Here is a 20,610-nt window from a genome sequence, read left to right on the forward strand (position 1 = left end):
AATTTTGCATTTCCGCAGCACATCTTCCTCTGCGATATGATCATCAGCAAATCCCTGACAAATGCCTAGATAGCTGCTCAGTCAGCTATAGCACTCCACCAAGAGACTTTGAGTTTACCACGCCGTGTGTCGAATTTTAAAGGCCTCGTTAACTATTAAATACATGAGAAGGCGGCGGCATGGTGATGGCTAGAAGCGTAGTGAGTGTGTTGAAGGTCAACACCTTGATGAACTGCAGCACAATCCATCTAGAATCTGGGAAAACAGGCCAGCTAATGACCTTTTCGTCGTACAATGCTTCAAGCTGCGGAAATTGAGAGACGCCATTTCGTGATCCAAGACAGATGCATACTGTATAGAGCTGGATGCGTAATTGATTATTTTAGCGATAGATCTGGCTTCGGAGAGAACTAGTTGGGATTAGCGATGAGTTAATCATGATATGTCTCTGGTGCATTAAGTGGATTAGCTAACACAAAACTATCATAACACAAGAGCGCGATCCTGCTTCTACTTATGCATGCATAGTGACCATTATCAAGGCATGTGATAATCAAGAAGTGGATTCGGCACAGGAGCCATAAGCTGCGCCAAATCGGCTACGGGTACAGCCGTATGAGATCGCACAGTGTAAGCGCCAAGAACAGGCGGGTCCGTGCGGAAAGATGGAAGAGTGTTGAATTAAGCATGAAGCCCTTTTCGTTAGCCACTGTATTCTTGCTTGTACAGTAAAAGGCGTAATGGGCTTCGCCAAATGTTGCAGATAACATGTTTAGTAGTGGTGGTGTGGAGCCGTAGCTTGTGTGGCTTAGCAGCTTACCCTCGTAGCCGGCAAGTACTCACTGCGCAGGCGTTAACAGAGCCAGAATGCGAGAAAGCCAGAATTGGACGCAGCAAGTAATGATTACAGCTAGAAACGGCTTACTTGTTGACTGCAGGGTCCCTGCCTAACCAAAAATCGCTGGACGCCCATTTCTTCTGCCAGGCTGGTGTCCCATTGCTCTCCCTTTTCTCTCCTCAATTGTCGACGACACTTTGGTGTCAACTGTCTTGATGACACCGCAACTGGATGTCGCACAGCAGTCCCTAATCAAGGCTCTGCTAACGCAAGGATTTCACAACAAGCTGATTGCCTCAAAAGCCTCATGCTCTGTGCGGACCGTTCAGAACACGCGCCTCGAGAAAGACAATCCGCTGCCGGGCTGACAGCCTGATCTCAGACTTGGGAGCATGATCACGAGCCAATCCATTTTAATACCAACCCCGCATCTGCTCAATTGTGAGTGGCAGGCGTTCTGCATCCTCTTCCACTTGGCACCACCGCGCGCCAATAACAACATCGCCATGCCCTGCATCAACAAGCTGTTGCTGCACCGCTGCAGACATACATATCATGGCATTTCTCAATTGGTTCTCGCGCTTCATCCAAGAGGCATGGTTAGCATGCTCTTCGCCAATCAATCGATAGAGCAGCCCCCGAGCACCCCGCTCCTATCTAGCTGACTGCTGCCAGCCTGATCTTGCGTCCAACAAATAGACGAGGACACCCGCCATGCTCCATCGCCTTGCTCTTCTTATCTCAATTCCCTTTCATCTTCCGTTACAAGCACTCGCTCATCTCAATTTCTCACTCAAACAAGTACTGGCTATGGCTGATCCCACAACCTACACTGTCGGTTGGATCTGCGCTCTTCCCACCGAGTTCGACGCGGCACAAGCCTTTCTCGACGAAGAACATGAGGACTGTCCCCCAGTTGCCCCAAACGATAATAACAACTATGCTCTAGGCAAGATTGGGAGGCATAATGTCGTTATTGCTGTCTTGCCGGATGGGGAGTACGGTACAAACGCTGCTGGGACTGTGGCTCGAGACATGCTGCACAGCTTTCCAAATGTGCGCATTGGACTCATGGTCGGCATCGGCGGAGGGGCGCCCAGCTCAAAACATAATGTGCGACTTGGCGATGTTGTAGTCAGCAGCCGCGACGGAGGCAAAGGTGGCGTCTTCCAGTACGACTTCGGCAAGGCAGTGCAGGACCAGGATATTTCCTTCCAGCATACAGACTTTTTAGACCAACCACCCATGCTGCTACGAACAGCTGTTAGCGCGCTCAAGAGTCGATATAAGAGGAAAGGCCATCAGCTGAATAACGCGATTGACGAGGCGTTGGAACGATGGCCTCGACTGCGGGGGGAGTACTCACGGCCTCCTCCGGCAAGCGACAGACTCTACCGATCGGAAATCATCCATCCGCAAACGTCAGAAGGATGCGCCAAAGTATGCAGCGATGATCCAACCCATATAATACTCCGAGCCGAACGAGTTGAACACACCGACGACCCTGCAATTCACTATGGGTTGATTGCCAGCGCAAATCAGCTCATGAAGAACGCTACAATCCGGGACAAACTGGCTGCTGAATACGGCGTTGCCTGCTTCGAGATGGAGGCCGCTGGCCTAATGAATCACTTTCCATGTCTAGTCATCCGGGGAATCTGCGACTATTCCGACTCGCACAAGAATAAGGCGTGGCAAGGCTTTGCAGCCATGGTAGCTGCAGCATATGCGAAGGATCTTTTACTTCAGATTGCGCCAACCAGTGTCGAAATTGAGAAGCCAATTGGCGAAGTGCTTGGTTCTAGTTAGTATTCTACACGCAGTTTACTGAGTACCGTCTAATATAGAATAGTTCACAAAGATGTACAGCGGTTGACCCAGACGACGGATGAAATGAAAACAGTGGTGGGGATGATGTGTTCCGAGCAAAGGTTTGATTAGGCCGCTTATCCACCCGAATGAACTCTATTCTAAGTTCTTTAGGGGTTTTCTTGTCGAACAACGTGGCAAAACCGAGGACCTATCGATTGCCCGCAAGCCTCATTTCGTCGTACCGTTTCCTTCCGACCCTGATTTTGTGAACCGGTCCGACATCTGGACATGGATTCAAGAGCAATATGCTGGACCTGGGAGTCGCTTCGCTCTTATGGGTATGGGCGGGTTCGGGTATGTCCCCATAGCTGCGTTGAGAAGCCCCCACTAACAAGGCGACAGCAAATCTCAGATGGCCATCCAATTCGCTCACCAACTCCACGCCACCTCATCTGAAACCAGCATCTTCTGGGTTAACGCCAACACCAAAGCAACATTTGAAGAGTCCTACCGATCTATAGCAGACGTCCTAGCCCTTCCAGGTCGCCACGACACTGACGTCAATATCCTAGCGCTGGTCTGCAAGTGGCTGCAGCGAGAGGACGTGAGCCCGTGGCTCATGATTATCGACAATGCAGATGATGTTAAGATGCTATTCTCTAAGGATGGTATTGAAACATACCCATCGTATCTTCCTAAGAGAACCAAGAGCAAGATTCTCGTTACGTCGCGCAGCCAGGACGCTGCAGAGAGGTTAACGGGTAACGTCAAGATGGTCTACACCGTCCCAACAATGGAGGAAAAACAGGCTTTACAGCTTCTACAAAGGAAGCTGGGCCGAGACGTCAACGAGGCTGTCGCATCACGCCTTATATGCACCCTTGAGTGCATCCCTCTCGCCATAAACCAGGCGGCGGCGTACATTCACAAACGAAGTCCTCGAGTGACCGTCGAGTCATATTTGGAGGAATTCCATAATAGCGAACAGCGAAAGGGCACCCTCCTTCGCAGCGATAGAGGGGATATCCAACGTTATGAAGGCGTATCTAACTCCGTCGTAGTGACATGGCAGGTGACGTTTGAGCAGATCAAACGGGAGCAGCCCAGGGCAGCCGACCTTCTTTCGCTCATGAGCTACTTTCAGGCGCAAAACATCCCCGAGTATATGCTGCATAACTACAGTAGTGGCAACATAGGTTCTGAAGAGAACGACGATGAGCATGCTGAAACCAGTAGCAACGACTTTGAGGATGACTTGGATGTGCTCCGGAGCTACTCACTCGTTACCGTGACGGCTATGCCGGGTTTCCTGGAGATGCATTCCCTGGCGCAATTTTGCACTAAAGTTTGGATCTCGGAATATGGTTTGCCTGACCAATGGAAGACACTATTTCTTCAATTGGCCTCACAGCACTTTCCATCCGGCGTATTTGAAACGTGGCAGCAGTGTCAAACGCTGGTGCCGCATATACAGTCCTTATTGGACAAAAAGCCGTTGGAAGAACGCGACCAGCTGGAATGGAGCAAGTTACTGACGAATGTGTCTTGGTACTTGGTGATGCTTGGCAACTATTCCAGGGCGGAGATCCTAGTACAAGACGCTGTTAGGATCAGGACAGAAAGACTAGGTCAGGAGCATCCCTCAACGCTGACGAGCAAGGCCAACCTGGCGTCGACGTACAGGAACCAAGGCCGATGGAAGGAGGCCGAGGAGCTGGGGGTGCGGGTGATGGAGATGAGAAAGAGGGTGCTTGGAGAGGAGCATCCCGACACGATGACGAGCAAGGCCAACCTGGCGGCGACGTTTTGGAACCAAGGCCGATGGAAGGAGGCCGAGGAGCTGGAGGTGCGGGTGATGGAGACGAGAAAGAGGGTGCTTGGAGAGGAGCATCCCGACACGCTGTCGAGCATGGCCAATCTGGCGGCGACATACAGGGACCAAGGCCGATGGAAGAAGGCCGAGGAGCTGGAGGTGCGGGTGATGGAGACGAGAAAGAGGGTGCTTGGAGAGGAGCATCCCGACACGCTGTCGAGCATGGCCAATCTGGCGGCGACGTTTTGGAACCAAGGCCGATGGAAGAAGGCTGAGGAGCTGCAGGTGCGGGTGATGGAGACGAGTTTGAGGGTGCTTGGAGAGGAGCATCCCGACGCGCTGAACAGCATGGGCAACCTGGCGGCGACGTACAGGAACCAAGGCCGATGGAAGGAGGCTGAGGAGCTGGAGGTGCGGGTGATGGAGACGAGTTTGAGGGTGCTTGGAGAGGAGCATCCCGACGCGCTGAACAGCATGGCTAACCTAGCGTCGACGTACAGGAACCAAGGCCGATGGAAGGAGGCCGAGGAGCTGCAAGCAAAGGAACTGAGTATTTGCTCAAGGGTGCTTGGAGAGGAGCATCCCTCGACGCTGACGAGCATGGCCAACCTGGCGTCGACGTACAGGAACCAAGGCCGATGGAAGGAGGCCGAGGAGCTGGGGGTGCGGGTGATGGAGATGAGAAAGAGGGTGCTTGGAGAGGAGCATCCCGACACGATGACGAGCATGAATGATCTTGCACTGATATATGAGAAGCAAGGCCAATGGGAGCAGGCTGAGAGGCTACATGTGCGGGTGATGGAAAAATGGAAGAGTGTTCTCGGAGAGGAGCATCCCTGGACGCTGACGAGCATGGCCAACCTGGCGTCGACGTACTGGAACCAAGGCCGATGGAAGAAGGCCGAGGAGCTGGGGTGGCGGGTGATGGAGATGAGAAAGAGGGTGCTTGGAGAGGAGCATCCCGACGCGCTGACGAGCATGGCCAACCTGGCGTCGACGTTTTGGAGCCAAGGTCGATGGAAGGAGGCCGAGGAGCTGGAGGTGCGGGTGATGGAGACGAGAAAGAGGGTGCTTGGAGAGGAGCACCCCGACACGCTGATGAGCATGTACAACCTGGCTGACACTTGGAAGTCCCAGAATCATTGGAAAGATGCTATTCAGCTTCTGCAAGACTGCGTTCGCCTCAGAGGGAACGTTCTTGGTATGGATCATCCACATACCATATCTTCTGCATCAGCCCTGTCGGACTGGGAACTACAGTTTGGGGAAAGTAGCCATGAGATTCCATGATACCCTTAGACAATGGATGATTTTATGTATACAGAAGGCGCAATTATACTGTAATGAATAGGGCGCAAGTGCTATCTTGACAGGTAGCAACTTTTGCCATCGCGATTCATCATCCCGTGCGTATCATAGGAGGGATGCGCCGTCGTCTACATAGTTAGTTAGTTCCTAGAACCAGTCATTGCCTAAATTGTTCTCCACATTCCTATCAACATGTTAAAACCAGCTTTACCTGATGTCGTATACTGGGCACAGAAGACCAAGTAAAGAAGCGGTAATCGCGAAACTGTGGTTGTCACGAACCCACAGAAGCCTTCAAGCCAGTGAGAGAAAGCCGGGACGAGACGAGAGTAGGGCGGGGGAGCGAGGGGAGAGCAGGCCCAACAGTTGGCTACGTTATAAGACAGGACGGGACCCTGCAGCCTACAAGTAAGCCGTTTCTGGCTGTCTCATTGGTTATTTGCAGCGTCCATTTCTGGCTCTCGGATTCTGGCTAGTTATGTTAACGCCGGCGCTGTGAGTACTTGCTCGCGACGGGCGTCAGCTGCTAAGCCACATGAGCTGTGGCTCCACAACACCACCACTAAACATGTAAGTAGGAAATCCCGCGAAACCCATTACGCCTTTTACAGTAAAATGTTTGTAGACAATCGTCTTAGGTTGTAGTAGGTCACTTCGAGCGCTGAGAAACCGTGAGAGGATTGTATGATTGCACTTCGTAATGTTTTTAACGACTCTCTTATCGCGTGGGGAGTGGTGAAGACTCTGTGTACTTGGTAGCTTCGTTCTTGATGTGCGGCATGTGACACATTTTGAAGAGTTTATGTTATTGTTTTAAGTTGATGGTAAGAATCGGTTGATTCGACCCCTACACAATACCCTCCTGTAAAAACTTCCGGAGAAGGCAAGCCCGGCTTTTATTGCTCTTCGGTTTTCGCGCGCCGTTTCAGAACGCGGTCCATTTCGGTCCAGTCAACGTCCCGCGCTTCCAGTAAGATGTTGAGCATCTCGCGCTGGTCCCCGAAGTCTTTTTCGCTTACCAGCTCGGAATCACAGGCACGGGCGAATGCGGCCACGTTGAAGCTCTCATGGAAATCACCGCCATGACTGGCCAGCTTGCACCAGAGCTAGCGCCGCGGAGCAGTCAAGAGCTCCCAAACCATGATTGACGAACTCCATCTGGTCCTTGCCGTCGATGACATCGTACGCGCGATGCTGTATGGCGACTTCGATCAGCTCCAGTTGTCCCTTTTTGACCTCCTCATCCCTTTCAACCTTCCTCCTCCCGTCATACCAACCACTGGACACGTACTCGAAAGCACTCCAAAGGCCGTCTTTTGAATCTGCTGAATACGTTTCTCGTGAGATCATTGCTTCAAGCACTTCAGGCAGCTGGCGGTGTATAGGCCAGTACGTGCTCCAACCGATTTCAGCTCTGGCGCGAAGGTGCTGAACGACGCCGTGGTGTTCTTGGTACGCAGCCAGGTAAAATGAGGTGACTTTTCCAAACCTGAACTCCTTTCCCCCACACTCGCTGCATTCCAGAGAGATGTCTACGTCTGTGCCCTTGCTGAGGAGGAAGCTCACAACGTTAAGGAAACCTGAATAGGCGGCCAAGTGCAGCAGAGTGCCCGACGCTTGATGCGACTGCTGTTGCATTTCCTCACCAACCCATGAGGGAGGGAGGAGCAGTTCTGCCTCGAACGACTCTCGGGTCGGATGGACTATGCATGCCTTGCACTCACGAAGTCACGGAGCGACGTTGGACTGCTTACATACGAAAAAGTGCGTGACGGAAATGCCCATAAGGGCAAGATCCACCGGGATGGGCGCCAAGGCCAGCCCGACTACTTACGTGGGGCGGAGCTGCCATCCCTTTGACCCCAAATGCGTATTTTAGCGCCGTTTTTGACGCCCCATCACAGTACCCAACGGAGGCGAGTTTGAGCAAATCAGATGCTACGTAGACTCCCTTTGCTTATGTAATCAAGGTGTGAAGTTTAGAGTGATTTAGGGGGGTTCTGGGCTAGTGGGAAATTTTCCTGCCGGACGAAAGTGGGTGGCGGACGCTGTCAACGCAACGGACTGTAAGGGGTCCAGTCGTCTGCCGCTGCCAAGTTGTCTCTTGTACTCATGAGAATGATGTACGCCACTTGATCAATCAGATGGTTTTCAGGATTCAAGCATTGCTCAGGTAGGAAAAGCTTTCTCTGGGAACCGTGGTTACGAGTTTTTGAGGCCAGTCGCCAACCTTCTGACCCCTACTCAAGCATTACTTCATGTCAGGTGGAATGAGCAGTTTCCTTCGCTCATGTTCCTTAATGCACACAGAAGCGCGTGTTGCAAGCAGATCGGCCCCGCAATATATCGCCCTCCCTTGACCGCAGTAACCAGAGCATCGAGTTCAAAGGTATCCTTGGCGGTGCAAAGTAGTGGGCAGCTCGAGGTGCCATTGTTTCGCACTCGTCTTGCATAACTTGAAAATGTTATCCAAGGCCTTGTTCTTGTCGATTTCGTCCTCTTCGTGATCGGGGGAGTAGGCGCAGTAGTTGGGCAGCATCTCCATCGGCTTCAGCACTGTGCCAAGGTTGGTGCTATCAGCATATTGCTGATCTAAATCGGCGGCTGACATAGTGTGGGTGATTTCAAAGTCTGACAGGGACAAAATCTTGTGAGGTTGAGGGTTCCGTCAGACTTGGAAGAAGGCGGAGATGCCGCCACACAGCCAGTTTAAATGCAATGCTCTGACGGAGTGGTGTCGATAAAGTAGACAGGAGCAAAGGGCGAAGAGCTTTGACCAGCTCCTGCTTCAACGTCTTTGCCTGCCAACCCAGACGAGCAATCAACGCTGCGTTCTTTCGTGATCCCTCCCTCCGCAACTTCAAACCTCCTCTTCCACAACCAGCCTCAATCCCATGTCTGGCAAAAGTTTCAATTCGCCTGCCGCATATCGCATTGTCACATCTGCTCCCCATAACCAAGGATCTTCTTTCTTTTGTTTCTGCATCCTACGTGCCGGTGTATCACCAGATCCTTCTGATCCGTCAGCTGTACTACCTCGCGGGTAGCAGGAAACATCATTGCAAAACCAGGGCACTAACGTCAACAGCATCTTTGTTGACATATTGTGCTGACAGAGGAGAACAGCAAAGTGGGTAGGAGTGTTGGCCGCCGCCTGTTACTTTCTTTGTTGAGACGAAAACAGCATCTCGACGCCGTTTATTGCTGTCTCCCTTGCTGCTATTGTTCGGCTCTATTCAACGGAAGGAGCAATCATTCCTACGCGTCATACAGCTAAGTGCGAAAAAGATGTCCTGTTGAAATACACACTCTTGTTTTTTTGGGCGCACGGACGCAAAATTGACAGTGTGTGTTTCATCAGTGCCATACATGGTACTGACAGGGAACCGAGTTGATTACTCCAGAAATGGCTTACGCCAGGAACGGATGAACACCGTGGCCTCTCAGTTGAGTCGTGACCACAATGTCCAAAACGGATCTCCCAAACCCTCCATCAGCAACTCCAGCGAAGGTCAGCAGAATCAGCAACGGGCTTTGCGATCATGGGGCCTTTTCTTGCTCGTTCCACGCATGATCTTCTTCGAAACATGATTTACAGTAAGTTGCTGGGCGAAACGACTGCCACTGATGACAGCATAGCCAATCTGGTCGGATGTAATCCACGAACGGTACGCCGAATCCGCTCGAAACTGCGCATCTTTGGGGCTGCAGAGACTCCGACAAATACTCCCGGCCGCCCCAAGTCGATCACGCCTCCCATGCTAAGCGCTCTGCGCGGCCAACTCGCTGTTGACCCGTGTCTGACCCTAGACAAGATGGCTGCGTTCCTCCGCAAACACTACGATGCCGACGTGTCCCGCTTCAGCATTAGTAGGACCTTGAGGCAGGACAAATGGTCCCAGAAAGCCACACAGAATATCGCTCAAGAGCGTAACCTAGACCTGCGAGACGAATTTATGCACCAAATCTCACAGTACCGATCCGAGCAGTTGGTTTTTGTTGACGAATCCGGGGTGGATAAGAGCATCGGTATACGGCGTCGGGGCTGGGCTCCTCGAGGGAAGCGACCACGCCAAATCAAGCGATTTCACCGCGGTCGGAGGTACCAGATCCTGCCGGCCTATACTCAGGATGGGGTGATACACTTCCGGGTTTTCGAGGGATCGACGGACGCCAAGGTGTTCGAGAGTTTCATCGAGACACTCTTGCATTATTGCGGTCGTTGGCCCGAGCCACGGTCTGTTTTGATCATGGACAACGCATCCTCCATCACTCGGATCGTATACGGGAGATGTGCACGGCAGCAGGAGTACTACTGCTTTACTCGGCCCCCTATTCACCTGACATCATTCCCATTGAGCATTTCTTTGGCGAGTTGAAGAACTTCATCCGGCAGGTGTGGAACGAACACCAAGGCTTTATTATCGCGGATTTCCAATCGTTTCTGGAGGAATGTGTTATGGTTGTCGGCCAGCGAAAGAAGAGTGCTAGGGGTCACTTCCGCAATTGTTCGATTTCGATTGACGAACCATTAGACTGAGGCAAAACAGACAAATTCGATTTTTACGCCACTAAGACGACCTGTTCTTGGTCTATATACACCTGGATATCCCGCACCCATCGGCGGGCCACGCCTTCCAGCACACCCTGCTCGATGTAAAACTGAGCATCATTGTCTTCATGAACAAGCTCGAGATCCAGACCCCTCGCTATTGTCAGGCTGTACGCCAGCTCGAAATGTTGTTTTTGGGTTTCGCTTCTTACTTTAGAACGGTGCCACTCGCAGTACGTCTCAACGGCATCATCCCTCAGCCCAGGTACGCAGAGAGGTGATAGACGCGGGGGTGGGGAGCTTCCATGATCTGGTGAGGCCCTGTTCGAAGATGTCGAGTAGTCTGAGATGTGGTTGTGGATGATCACGGGGACATGACTAGTCGGGTCCGACCCTGAAGCCTGTCGCTTGCGCTTGCGACCCTGTTGTTCCTGGGCATACAACTGCGCCCGGATCTCCTCGGGAACATCGTCATGGGTCTCTAGCTTGTGGCCTTGCTGTACCCATCTCACAAGTTCCCTCATGTGATGATCCAGGAGTTTGTGGTGCATTTTTCGGGCGCGATCCTGCCAGCACCATTGTCCATTGTCGCATGGGGCTCCTGGACATCTCATGAGCTGGTAGACCCGCCTCCATGGATCAACCTCGCCAGCAGCGTCCCGCTCAGCATCCATCCGTGCGGTTCGTTCCGCAAGGCCAATCGCCGTGGCGCCCCGTCCAGCGGGCCGGCCCGTGGAGGCACTCTCCACGTAGTCCAGCTGCACGTAGACCTTCAGTCTTTTGCCGGCGCGGAGAAGCTGGCTCCATCCTTGCAGCTGTCTCTCAATGACTGTCCAATCAATCTGTTGCCCTAGAAAATGCTTTGTGATCTTGTCTCCGGACCGGTCGTTGGGAACCGACATGACTATTGTCGTCGCACTGGTCTCGTAGGATTTCTTTTTTGAGGCAACAATCTCGGCGATCTTAGATGCGAGTACTTCTTTCCAAAAGTCGCTCGGGGCTACGACAAGGTTTTGTTCGGTTTGTTCCACGGCCTTTCTATTGTTTAGGGTTGATTTCCACTGCATCGTATAAAGCATCAATCGCGAAGGCTGTTCATCGTATGACTGGCCTGGAGCCCATCTGCGGTAGTCCAAGAACGGTAACGCTCCAGGGACGGGTGGAAGCTGATTGCGCTGAGAAGTGCCCTGGTTCAGTTCACCGTCGGAGTCGGAGATGTCTGGGTCTCGATGATCACTTTCATCATCGCTGATTTCATACAGCCAATCATCTCCGGCCATGGTCGCAGTCATTGGCTAGGGCGGATAATGCAAAGAGGAGATGAAACATGGCAAGCATTCGATGACGGCAAATAGACACTTTAAGTGACAGATGACAGTGTTGCATGGGCTTCGGTCTGGCTCGTTGGGTGGGTCTACGGCGATGATAGAAAGTTCTAGACGGGTTCTTAAATCCCTGAGGAAAATCCACCTCCTGGGGGACATAACACTTTAAACAGCAGCAGGCTGTTGGACGCGATTCACAGCCTAGCGCACTCCTGGCCGGCCAAGCTCTCATTAACGCAGGACCTGAAGATTGACGTCGTTCAGGTACATCATCAGATCCACCTCTCCCTCAGTCGATTATGGTGTGGAATAGAAATCCCATCGGTCGCAGCAATTGGCCTCCAGATGCCCAGGTATCTCACTCCCAAGACCTGTGGCTGAGAGGCAGCCAGCATACATGACGAATCAAATCTGCAGAATGCTCAGCCTGCTGCATTCTGCTGCATGAAGGTGCTGACAACCATGTCACACACCTAGAGCCTGATTTCACGCAGGCTGGGAATGAAAGGCCAGCCCGCCCCCGCTTCTCACATTTCTGACCTACTTCGTATTTTGCTATTCATTCTCCCTCGTCGACCTTGCCTTGACATCTTCCCTAACGTACGCGCTCGCATATTATCGACAGCTACTGCTTTGTTGTTCACCAGTGATTAAGCGTCAGTCATGGCAGACACCACAAAATACACAGTCGGCTGGATATGCGCCCTTCCCACCGAGTTCAACGCAGCGAAGGCCTTCCTCGACGAGAAGCACGAAGACACTCCTTCTGTTGCACGTCGCGACAATAACAGCTATGCGCTGGGCAGGATCGGCTGTCACAATGTGGTGGTCGCCGTCTTGCCTGACGGGGAGTATGGTACAACTTCAGCAGCGGTAGTGGCTCAGGGCATGCTGCACAGCTTCCCCAACGTGCGCATTGGGCTCATGGTCGGCATTGGCGGCGGCGCGCCCAGCTCGAAGCACGATGTGCGGCTTGGCGATATTGTGGTTAGCAGTCGTGACAGAGGTAAAGGCGGCGTCTTCCAGTACGATTTCGGCAAGCTTGTCCAAAACCAGGACGTCGTCTCCTTTGAACACACGGATTTCTTGGACCAACCACCGATGGCGCTTCGAACAGCTGTAAACGCCCTAAAGGGCCAGTACGAGATGGAGGGGCATCAGCTTAATGCGCACATCGAAAAGGCACTAGCACAGTGGCCTCGCCTACGAAAAAGATATGCGCGGCCCCCTTCGCACAGCGATAGGCTATATCAATCCAGTGTCCCTCATCCAAACTCAGTGGACGAATGCGATAGCGCGTGCAGCGATGATCCGACTCACCTCGTGTATCGGACTGAACGAGACGAACTTGACGATAACCCCGCTATCCACTACGGATTGATTGCTAGTTCGAACCAACTGATGAAAAACGCCACTATCAGGGATAATCTGGCAAAAGAAAAGGGCGTCCTATGCTTCGAGATGGAGGCGGCTGGTCTCATGAACCATTTCCCATGTCTGGTGATCCGAGGGATCTGCGACTACTCTGATTCGCACAGGAACAAGAACTGGCAAGGGTTCGCGGCGATGACGGCGGCTGCTTATGCGACGGACCTCCTGCGCCAGATTCCGCCCAACAGAGTTGAGGCTGAGAAGCCAATCGGGGCTATGCTGGGCCAGAGTTAGTATGACAGTTGAAGTTTGATTCGTGCCATCTAACTCGTCGTAGTTCAAGAAGATCTCGGCTGTGTACACCAAGACGTGATTAGAACGAAGGCCGCTGTGATAGCCTCCAGAAACGATCAGCATGTTGAGAAGCTCCATCGCTGGCTATCACCTGCAGATCCGTCCACGAACGCCATGAGAGCGCGAGAATGCCGGCACGCTGGCACTGGAAGTTGGCTGCTGCAAAACGCGGCGTTCCGCGAGTGGGAGGCTGGACAACGTCAACACCTGTGGCTCTATGGACTAGCCGGATGTGGCAAGACAGTTCTGAGTACGACAATTCTTGATCATCTCGAGCAAACAGGCGCACACCTCACACTAAGGTTCTTCTTCGATTTCAACGACACGAGGAAGCAAAAGCTTGAGGACTTACTACGCTCATTAGCGTTTCAACTTTACCATGCCAGTGCAGAGGCCGCAAAACGACTCGATAATCTTTTCATATCTAGTGATAAGGGCCGCAGACAACCAGACGTCAGTGCTCTTTCGGCCTGTGTTGAGTCGATGCTACAGAGTTCCCCAAAGGTCGCCGTCATCCTAGACGCTCTAGACGAATGTACGACGAGGAGAGAGCTCATTTACTGGATTGGGGGTCTTTCTAGCAGCTCAAACACGAGCAGCATCAAGCTGATTGTGACTGGGCGGCCTGAAGTAGAATTTCAACGCGAGCTTCCTCGGCTTTTTGGCGAAAATAACTGCAAGCTGCTCAAAAAGAAGGCTGTTAACGCTGACATACGCTCCTATGTCGACCACGAGCTTACTCAGCGGCCTGATTTCAAGGGCAAAGAAATACCTCACGATCTTCTGGGTCAGATTCGAAGCCGAGTTGGAGACGGCGCTGAAGGAATGTGAGTTTGCAGGATATATCATGATAGAGTGCTGAATTCTAATAACTAATCTAGGTTTCGATGGGCGGCATGTCAGCTGGACAGTCTTGCCAAATGTCTCCACCCCCAGGCCATCAGAACTGCTCTAAGCAATTTACCTCGGGACCTCAATGAGACGTATCAGCGCATGCTCCAGAGCATACCGCCAGAGCTCAAGGACGACGCATTTCGTCTTCTACAGTTTCTCGTCCATGCCAAACGACCTCTGACAATCCCGGAGGCAGTGGATGTGATTGCCACACTGATACAGAAGGGACAACAAGGGTTTAACGTCGAACGCAGGCTTCTTCGTGACGACGACATCCTATATTACTGCCCCAGTTTGGTATCAATCGCCGAAGTCACGAGGTATGGGAAAACTGTGAGAGAAGTCTAGCTCGCCCACTTTTCAGTCAAGGAATATCTGGTAGACCGGAACCAGTTCACTCTTGAAATTGCCAGTAGCGAAATCGCGACGACTTGCTTCACTTACATTAGGGGCATTGATTGCAGCTACCCGGCTACAAGAGCAATCTTCCCTCTGGCACAATATGCTGCCGAAGTTACAATGGAACATGCCCGGTTCGCAGAAGTCTCCAACGAGACCGTCCAAGATACAGTAATTTTCTTCCAAACAGCAACTTCTTTCAAACGATGGGGCTTTCTATATCAACCTGATATTCCTTGGGAGGATAACCCTGGTTACCCTAGAGCACAACACCTTTATTATGCTTCTGTCTGTGGACTCTCAAGAGTATTCAGGCGTCTGATTGACCAAGGAGCAGACGTCAACGCACAGGGCGGCCGCTACGGCAACGCTCTCCAGGCTGCCTCTTATAGAGGCCATCAAGAGATTGTACAGCTTCTTCTCAACCAAGGAGCAGATGTCAATACACAGGGCGGCAACTACAGCAACGCTCTCCAGGCTGCCTCTAAAGGAGGCCATCAAGAGATTGTACAGCTTCTTCTCAACCAAGGAGCAGATGTCAACGCACAGGGCGGCCGCTACGGCAACGCTCTCCAGGCTGCCTCTAAAGGAGGCCATCAAGAGATTGTACAGCTTCTTCTCAACCAAGGAGCAGATGTCAACGCACAGAGCGGCTACTACGGCAACGCTCTCCAGGCTGCCTCTTATAGAGGCCATCAAGAGATTGTACAGCTTCTTCTCAACCAAGGAGCAGATATCAATACACAGGGCGGCAACTACAGCAACGCTCTCCAGGCTGCCTCTTATAGAGGCCATCAAGAGATTGTACAGCTTCTTCTCAACCAAGGAGCAGACGTTAAGGAGCAGACGTCAACGCACAGGGCGGCTACTACGGCGAGTACGGTAACACTGTGGAAACACTGCTGAGGCTGCATTGACAGGAGGCCGCATACCGAATACGCAGCGCGAAATGAAGCTCTTTTCCCCCTGCTTTTCATCACATGGCGGAACCAAGAACTGAAACCTTCCGCGTAGAATCGTTGATATTATGCCCCAGGCCTTGAGTGCTTCAATAAGGACTAAAATCTTTAACACTATAGTTCTTATAACAGGATAGTGGGGGATTGCTATGTATGGGAAAAGCATGTTTTGCTTTTCTTCCGACATTCTTCGCTTAAAACCGACTGCATTATGGCCTAACGCCAGTGAAAAGATTCCTTCAACAGCCTGCCCGCAAAAGATTTGGTTGACACCTATGTACGGAATGAGAGTAGAATAAGAGACCATCGGCAGATCGGGGTAGCCCGAATATAGCCAATAAGCTTTCGAATATTTGGGAATAGAAATGGAGCTTGTCTTGGAGAAGATAGAGATTGTATCTTATCGTCAGGCACACTGTGATAATGCTCCGCAAAAGTCTCCACTATACCCACTACTTAGAGAGACTTAAGTCGACCTACCATCAGCAGATTAGCATTCTGCATCTTGTGCTACATCGCAGCCAGTTTTGGCTTACTTCTGTATCTCAAAGTCTTGTAAAGTACTCCTGGCTCGTGCACCCAGGCTACAATAAGTGCAAAGAGGACACTAAATTTGCACATAGCTGTACAGTACAATTCCTTCGAACAGTCGAATCTCTCTCCCTCGGGCTCGCTGTTGCCCGCATCCAACCTTTTTCTCCCAATGAGCCCGATCACCATCCGGCTTCAGCACTTTCGTTTGTTGGCGTGCTTTGTTGAATTATCAAATTTAGAAGTTGATTCAACTCATTTCTCGGTTCGGTGACGCCAGACTGCTCTTCTCTTACGACTCGTTCAACCATCTTCTCGAGTACAAAGTTCATCGCAGCCGTTTCGTGTTTTCGACCGCAAACGCAATGAGCCCATCACGGATCCTCCTGCCGGAGTCGGCAACTCGGAAAGCTCAGAAGCCAGAAGACAAGAGCTTGCGATGTCTCCTTCGGGATCCCGGCAACGTAAGTTCTCATGAACCAAATAGCATGCGGAATTCGCTAACATATCCGCCCCACAGCAGGGTGCCACCGACGCAATCGAGAAGCCGAGGATGATGAAGGACCCTCAGGCGGACCGAAACGCGCGAGAACATCAGGACCATCCGCAGAGTATGAGGCTGCCGAACCTGCCATACTCGATTCAGAAATACGCCCACTTCCTAATGGGCTGCCGGTGCCGGTGTTGTCCAGCACGTCAAACACAGTGAAAGGCAACGCCGGCACATATCGCATCGAGGTGCTCCCTTTTATTGACGTAGAGTTTGCCGACCAGCGCACGCCGATTGAGAGTTCAGGAGCAGAATTCCAGCGGCATGCGGCCATGTCATTATTCCTCAAGCGTCCGAGTTCTTTGGGTCGGTATCTCAGTCACCCGTTGCTGGCCGCCGAATTTTCATTTCGAAAATTTCGCAGAATCGCTAAGCGGTTTCCGAACTTCGACAAGTCAGCAACTCTGTTCTCCGTCGAGCTACTACGCCGCGGAGTCGTTGTCGGCAAAGGAATTGTTGGGGACGAACATGACTTCGGTTATGCCGTTGGGCGTATGCTTTCCATTACTGGGACGAGCTTGTCCTTCCGTCATGATGGCTTACAGTACCACATTTCATGCAAGCTTCAAGATGGGCGACCCGAGACCACGAACTACAAGCCCTTTGCTGCGACCAAAGACGCAGAGCTGCTGCCAGCTGACAATGTGCCTGCTACCACCGCGGGTTCTCAGGAAGGCATCAACTCGGACGGCACCGAGACCGTGCATGAAACCACTTCCTCCAATACCAACAATCACCCTCAAGAAGATCCGTCTGAGAACCAGCTGTCTCTGCCGAAACCCGATGTTCCCAACGATAACGCCGATCATCCAGATGACGCCTAATCGCCCAGGCCCCATTCGGAGACTTCAGTCCACTCGCCCCCGCCTTCAGAGGAGGAAGTGATTTCGGAACCTGTGGTCATCACGATCTCGGACGATGAAGAGGACAAGCCTGGCGATGAAGGGGACAAGCCTGGCGATGAAGGGGACAAGCCTGGCGATGAAGGGGACAAGCCTGCCGATGAAGAGGATCAGCCTGGTGATGAAGAGGACATGCCTTGCGAGGAAGAGAACAAGCCTGGCGACGACGAGGACAAGAGAGGCGAGACGGTATCCAAACTGATGAGATGCCGGGATTTTGCGAAGAATTGGCCTTCTGCTTGCGAATTCTTCAACCATGACCCGTCCGTCATCTCCCACAAGCCTGAAGAGGGGGTTGCTATAACCGGCGCTAAGCAGACGCTTCTCCCCTTTCAAGCCACAGATGTCTACCTCATCCTTTTACTTGTCACCTGCAAGGAAAAAGACCTTCGCCGCTTCGGGGCCCTGCTTGCTCACGAGATGGGGTTGGGAAAGACACGGATATACCAAGCGGTTCAGCAAGTGCGTCTCAATGCGATCTCACTACTGGCTCATTGTAGGGCAAAGGAAACCGCGCACCTATATCGAACAAAAGACCATGCATGCCTACTAGAGCGCAGACCAGGGGACATTCCCTGCCCCTGTAACCGAAAGAGCCTCTCGTACAAGATCGCCACGACGGGCTGCGATGGCGGGGCCCTTGTGGCTGTGCCTGCCAATCTAGTGAGCGAAACAGAGGCAAAGGCTATGGACTTCTTCGAGCCATCTTTCAAGATGGTCTTTGGTGGTGAGGAGGTGACCTTCAACGGTATGGTCATCACTACATGGGAAAAGGAGAAGGCCAAATTTGACCTGAGCCCCGAGATGGAACTCGGCCTGGCTGAATGGGAAACCGACGAGGAAAAGGAGTACACCGACACGCGCCAAGTGCAGCCAACCGACTTCTGGGGAGACCCGACATCCTTCTCAAGCGCGCGGGGAACACCCTTACCGCCGTCCCGCCGGATCCAGTGGCAGGCCGCTTGCCAGCATCGCTCTTCATGGTCGTTTCAAGGACAATGACACAAACCAAGGCCAGATGGGAGAATCATTGGGCAAGAATTCTGACTGTTCACACCTACGACAACGAATGGCGCCCCGTCACAGTTAGAGGGAGCATGTGCTGGGGGCTCGTCGTCGCTGATGAAGTGCACGAGTACCGCAGCCTTGATAGCGGCCAAGCAAAGTCGCTCCTAGGAATAATCAGTCGGCAATCGAAGAAGCCTTGGGTCTTGTCTCTGAGTAGCACACCAGTACTTGATTCTATCAGCAACCTCGCCTTCCCCTTCGCACTCATGATGGGGTTACCAAGTCTGCAACAAGCTGAAAATTTCAGGCGCGATCTCAAGAGACTCGACACGCAGCTCACGTCTGGCAGCGAGGGAAACGCAGAGATTACCCGGACCCTGCGAGGGTTTATCTTCCGGAGCAGCGCCTCATCCTTCCTTGGCAATCCTCTGATGGAGAAACCCGAGGGCAAGTACCGCAACGTACCATGCCCAATCGACCAACAGTACCACCCCAACCTGAGAGCCATGACGTTGAGGGCAAAGAGCGAGGCCATCCGCAGGGCCGAGGAGCGCACGCGCTCCAACCGAAACGTAAGCGAGGAGACGATCGCGAACTCATTCTTCAGCCGACCCTCAACCCGCGACTTAGCCCTCGCGCTGCAGTTTCCCGCCTATCCGGCTGCAATGAACGCGGCAAGCGAGCAGGGATACGCTATTCAAACGACGGTCGAAAGTTTCAAAGACAAGCTGGTCAAGGTGAAAACAGCAGAACCCCGACGGTACGGCTGCTCTTTGCCGCCCCAGATGAAGTGGTGCCTCGATCGGATTCTCAAGAAGTGCAGCCGGCTTCGAGAACTCGATAAGGCAGCAATGGCGGTATACTCGGACACCGAGGCTTATCCAGTGTCAGACCAACGCTCGAGCGGTTTTTCGGGCCCAAAGAACATGCTTATATTGACCGAGCTGCCGTTTGGTGCGACTGCCCTGAAGTATTATGTTGAGGAGTGTATGGATCCGACTAAGTTTCAGTCAACCATGATCAATGCGGACATGAGCAAAGAGGAACGTCAAGCGGCAATAGATTGGCTTGGCAGGTATCGTGAGAGCGACGGCACCTTCAATACGTACACCAAGATTCTCGCATCTACTTATGAGCTGTGCTCCACTGGGCTCGATGGGTTGAAAGTTGCCAATTGGGAAGTCCAGTATGCAGCAATACGGAATCACAACAAGCTCAAGCAAGCTGCGGCGCGAATCGATCGACTGGGTCAACAAATCATCCCTCATGTCTTGAGGTTTCAGAGTACTAATCACCCATTGGACGCACTCGTGGTTGGAGATTTGGACGAGAACAACAAGAAGTACGGCTCTAAAGGGTTTCTCAGCCAGATTACGAATTGGCAGTATTGAAATGATGGAAACGAGAGATTGTGTGTCTGATAAGTAGCTTGTGGATATATGCTCGAATGGAAATTTCTCACGGTGAGACCGTGATACTCGTTAGCAAATTGTGAGTGAGGAATCACCACGAGTGTCTGCAAACAAGCGTCGTCTTCACTTTGTCACCCTAGGCCTGTCTCCGCTGACAGTAGCGAAGGCGAGGTTCTGTTCCGTCCAAAGCAATCGATAACAGTTAGATAAACTCGATCTTTTGAGCCCGTAACTATATTCCCAGCGGAACCATACCGCAATGGACTGTGGTCGACGGGCCCGTCGACCTCTAAGCATCGATCACTTCGGCCCATCTTAGCGCAGTCCTCTTCTCTGCCCTTGCTACTCACAAATTACTGACGGCACCCCTTCATATAGAGAACACGGCCCATGTGTTCGCATCCCGTTGGTGTGGCTACGCTCTCGATCCGTTAAAGGGGGGTTGGTTGGATTCAGACATGACACAGGGTTGTGATGAACCCCCTACTCACGCAAACATCGCTTTCCAATGACCGTTCCATCTTGACCCGGTCATTAATCCTGTCAGTGAGGCAGGCAACACGGTGAGCGGCCTGGGAAGCT

At 52.3% G+C, this 20,610-nt stretch overlaps 6 protein-coding genes across 6 annotated transcripts; 4 read left to right on the top strand and 2 right to left on the bottom strand.

The window, feature by feature from the left end:
- Window positions 1-1,648: 1,648 nt before the first annotated feature.
- klc-2-3 (Kinesin light chain) lies at window positions 1,649-5,753 on the top strand (the record flags this gene model as incomplete). The annotated part of the gene is made up of 5 exons (XM_066151585.1): window positions 1,649-2,642; window positions 2,691-2,769; window positions 2,822-3,004; window positions 3,053-4,198; window positions 4,265-5,753. 5 exons carry the CDS (start codon window positions 1,649-1,651, stop codon window positions 5,751-5,753), a joined length of 3,891 nt encoding a protein of 1,296 aa, XP_066009042.1.
- A 123-nt stretch (window positions 5,754-5,876) lies between these two features.
- On the bottom strand, window positions 5,877-7,409 carry CGGC5_v005914 (uncharacterized protein; the record flags this gene model as incomplete). Its single annotated transcript, XM_066151586.1, has 4 exons — window positions 5,877-5,899; window positions 5,983-5,995; window positions 6,791-6,877; window positions 6,921-7,409. The coding sequence occupies 4 exons, from the start codon at window positions 7,407-7,409 to the stop codon at window positions 5,877-5,879; spliced, it is 612 nt and encodes a 203-aa protein (XP_066009040.1).
- A 2,925-nt stretch (window positions 7,410-10,334) lies between these two features.
- CGGC5_v005915 (uncharacterized protein) lies at window positions 10,335-11,603 on the bottom strand (the record flags this gene model as incomplete). The annotated part of the gene is made up of 1 exon (XM_066151587.1): window positions 10,335-11,603. The coding sequence occupies one exon, from the start codon at window positions 11,601-11,603 to the stop codon at window positions 10,335-10,337; it is 1,269 nt and encodes a 422-aa protein (XP_066009019.1).
- A 708-nt stretch (window positions 11,604-12,311) lies between these two features.
- MIMI_L63 (putative ankyrin repeat protein L63) lies at window positions 12,312-15,572 on the top strand (the record flags this gene model as incomplete). The annotated part of the gene is made up of 4 exons (XM_066151588.1): window positions 12,312-13,308; window positions 13,357-14,200; window positions 14,255-14,587; window positions 14,981-15,572. The coding sequence occupies 4 exons, from the start codon at window positions 12,312-12,314 to the stop codon at window positions 15,570-15,572; spliced, it is 2,766 nt and encodes a 921-aa protein (XP_066009038.1).
- Window positions 15,573-16,521: 949 nt separating this feature from the next.
- CGGC5_v005917 (uncharacterized protein) lies at window positions 16,522-18,610 on the top strand (the record flags this gene model as incomplete). Its single annotated transcript, XM_066151589.1, has 4 exons — window positions 16,522-16,620; window positions 16,677-16,767; window positions 16,863-17,457; window positions 17,539-18,610. The coding sequence occupies 4 exons, from the start codon at window positions 16,522-16,524 to the stop codon at window positions 18,608-18,610; spliced, it is 1,857 nt and encodes a 618-aa protein (XP_066009039.1).
- Window positions 18,611-18,705: 95 nt separating this feature from the next.
- CGGC5_v005918 (uncharacterized protein) lies at window positions 18,706-20,007 on the top strand (the record flags this gene model as incomplete). Its single annotated transcript, XM_066151590.1, has 1 exon — window positions 18,706-20,007. The coding sequence occupies one exon, from the start codon at window positions 18,706-18,708 to the stop codon at window positions 20,005-20,007; it is 1,302 nt and encodes a 433-aa protein (XP_066009045.1).
- Between the last annotated feature and the right edge of the window lie 603 nt (window positions 20,008-20,610).

The sequence above is a fragment of the Colletotrichum fructicola genome (assembly GCF_000319635.2).
Source record: "Colletotrichum fructicola Nara gc5 chromosome Unknown KSG_Nara_v1_contig03, whole genome shotgun sequence".
Lineage (NCBI taxonomy): Eukaryota > Fungi > Ascomycota > Sordariomycetes > Glomerellales > Glomerellaceae > Colletotrichum > Colletotrichum fructicola.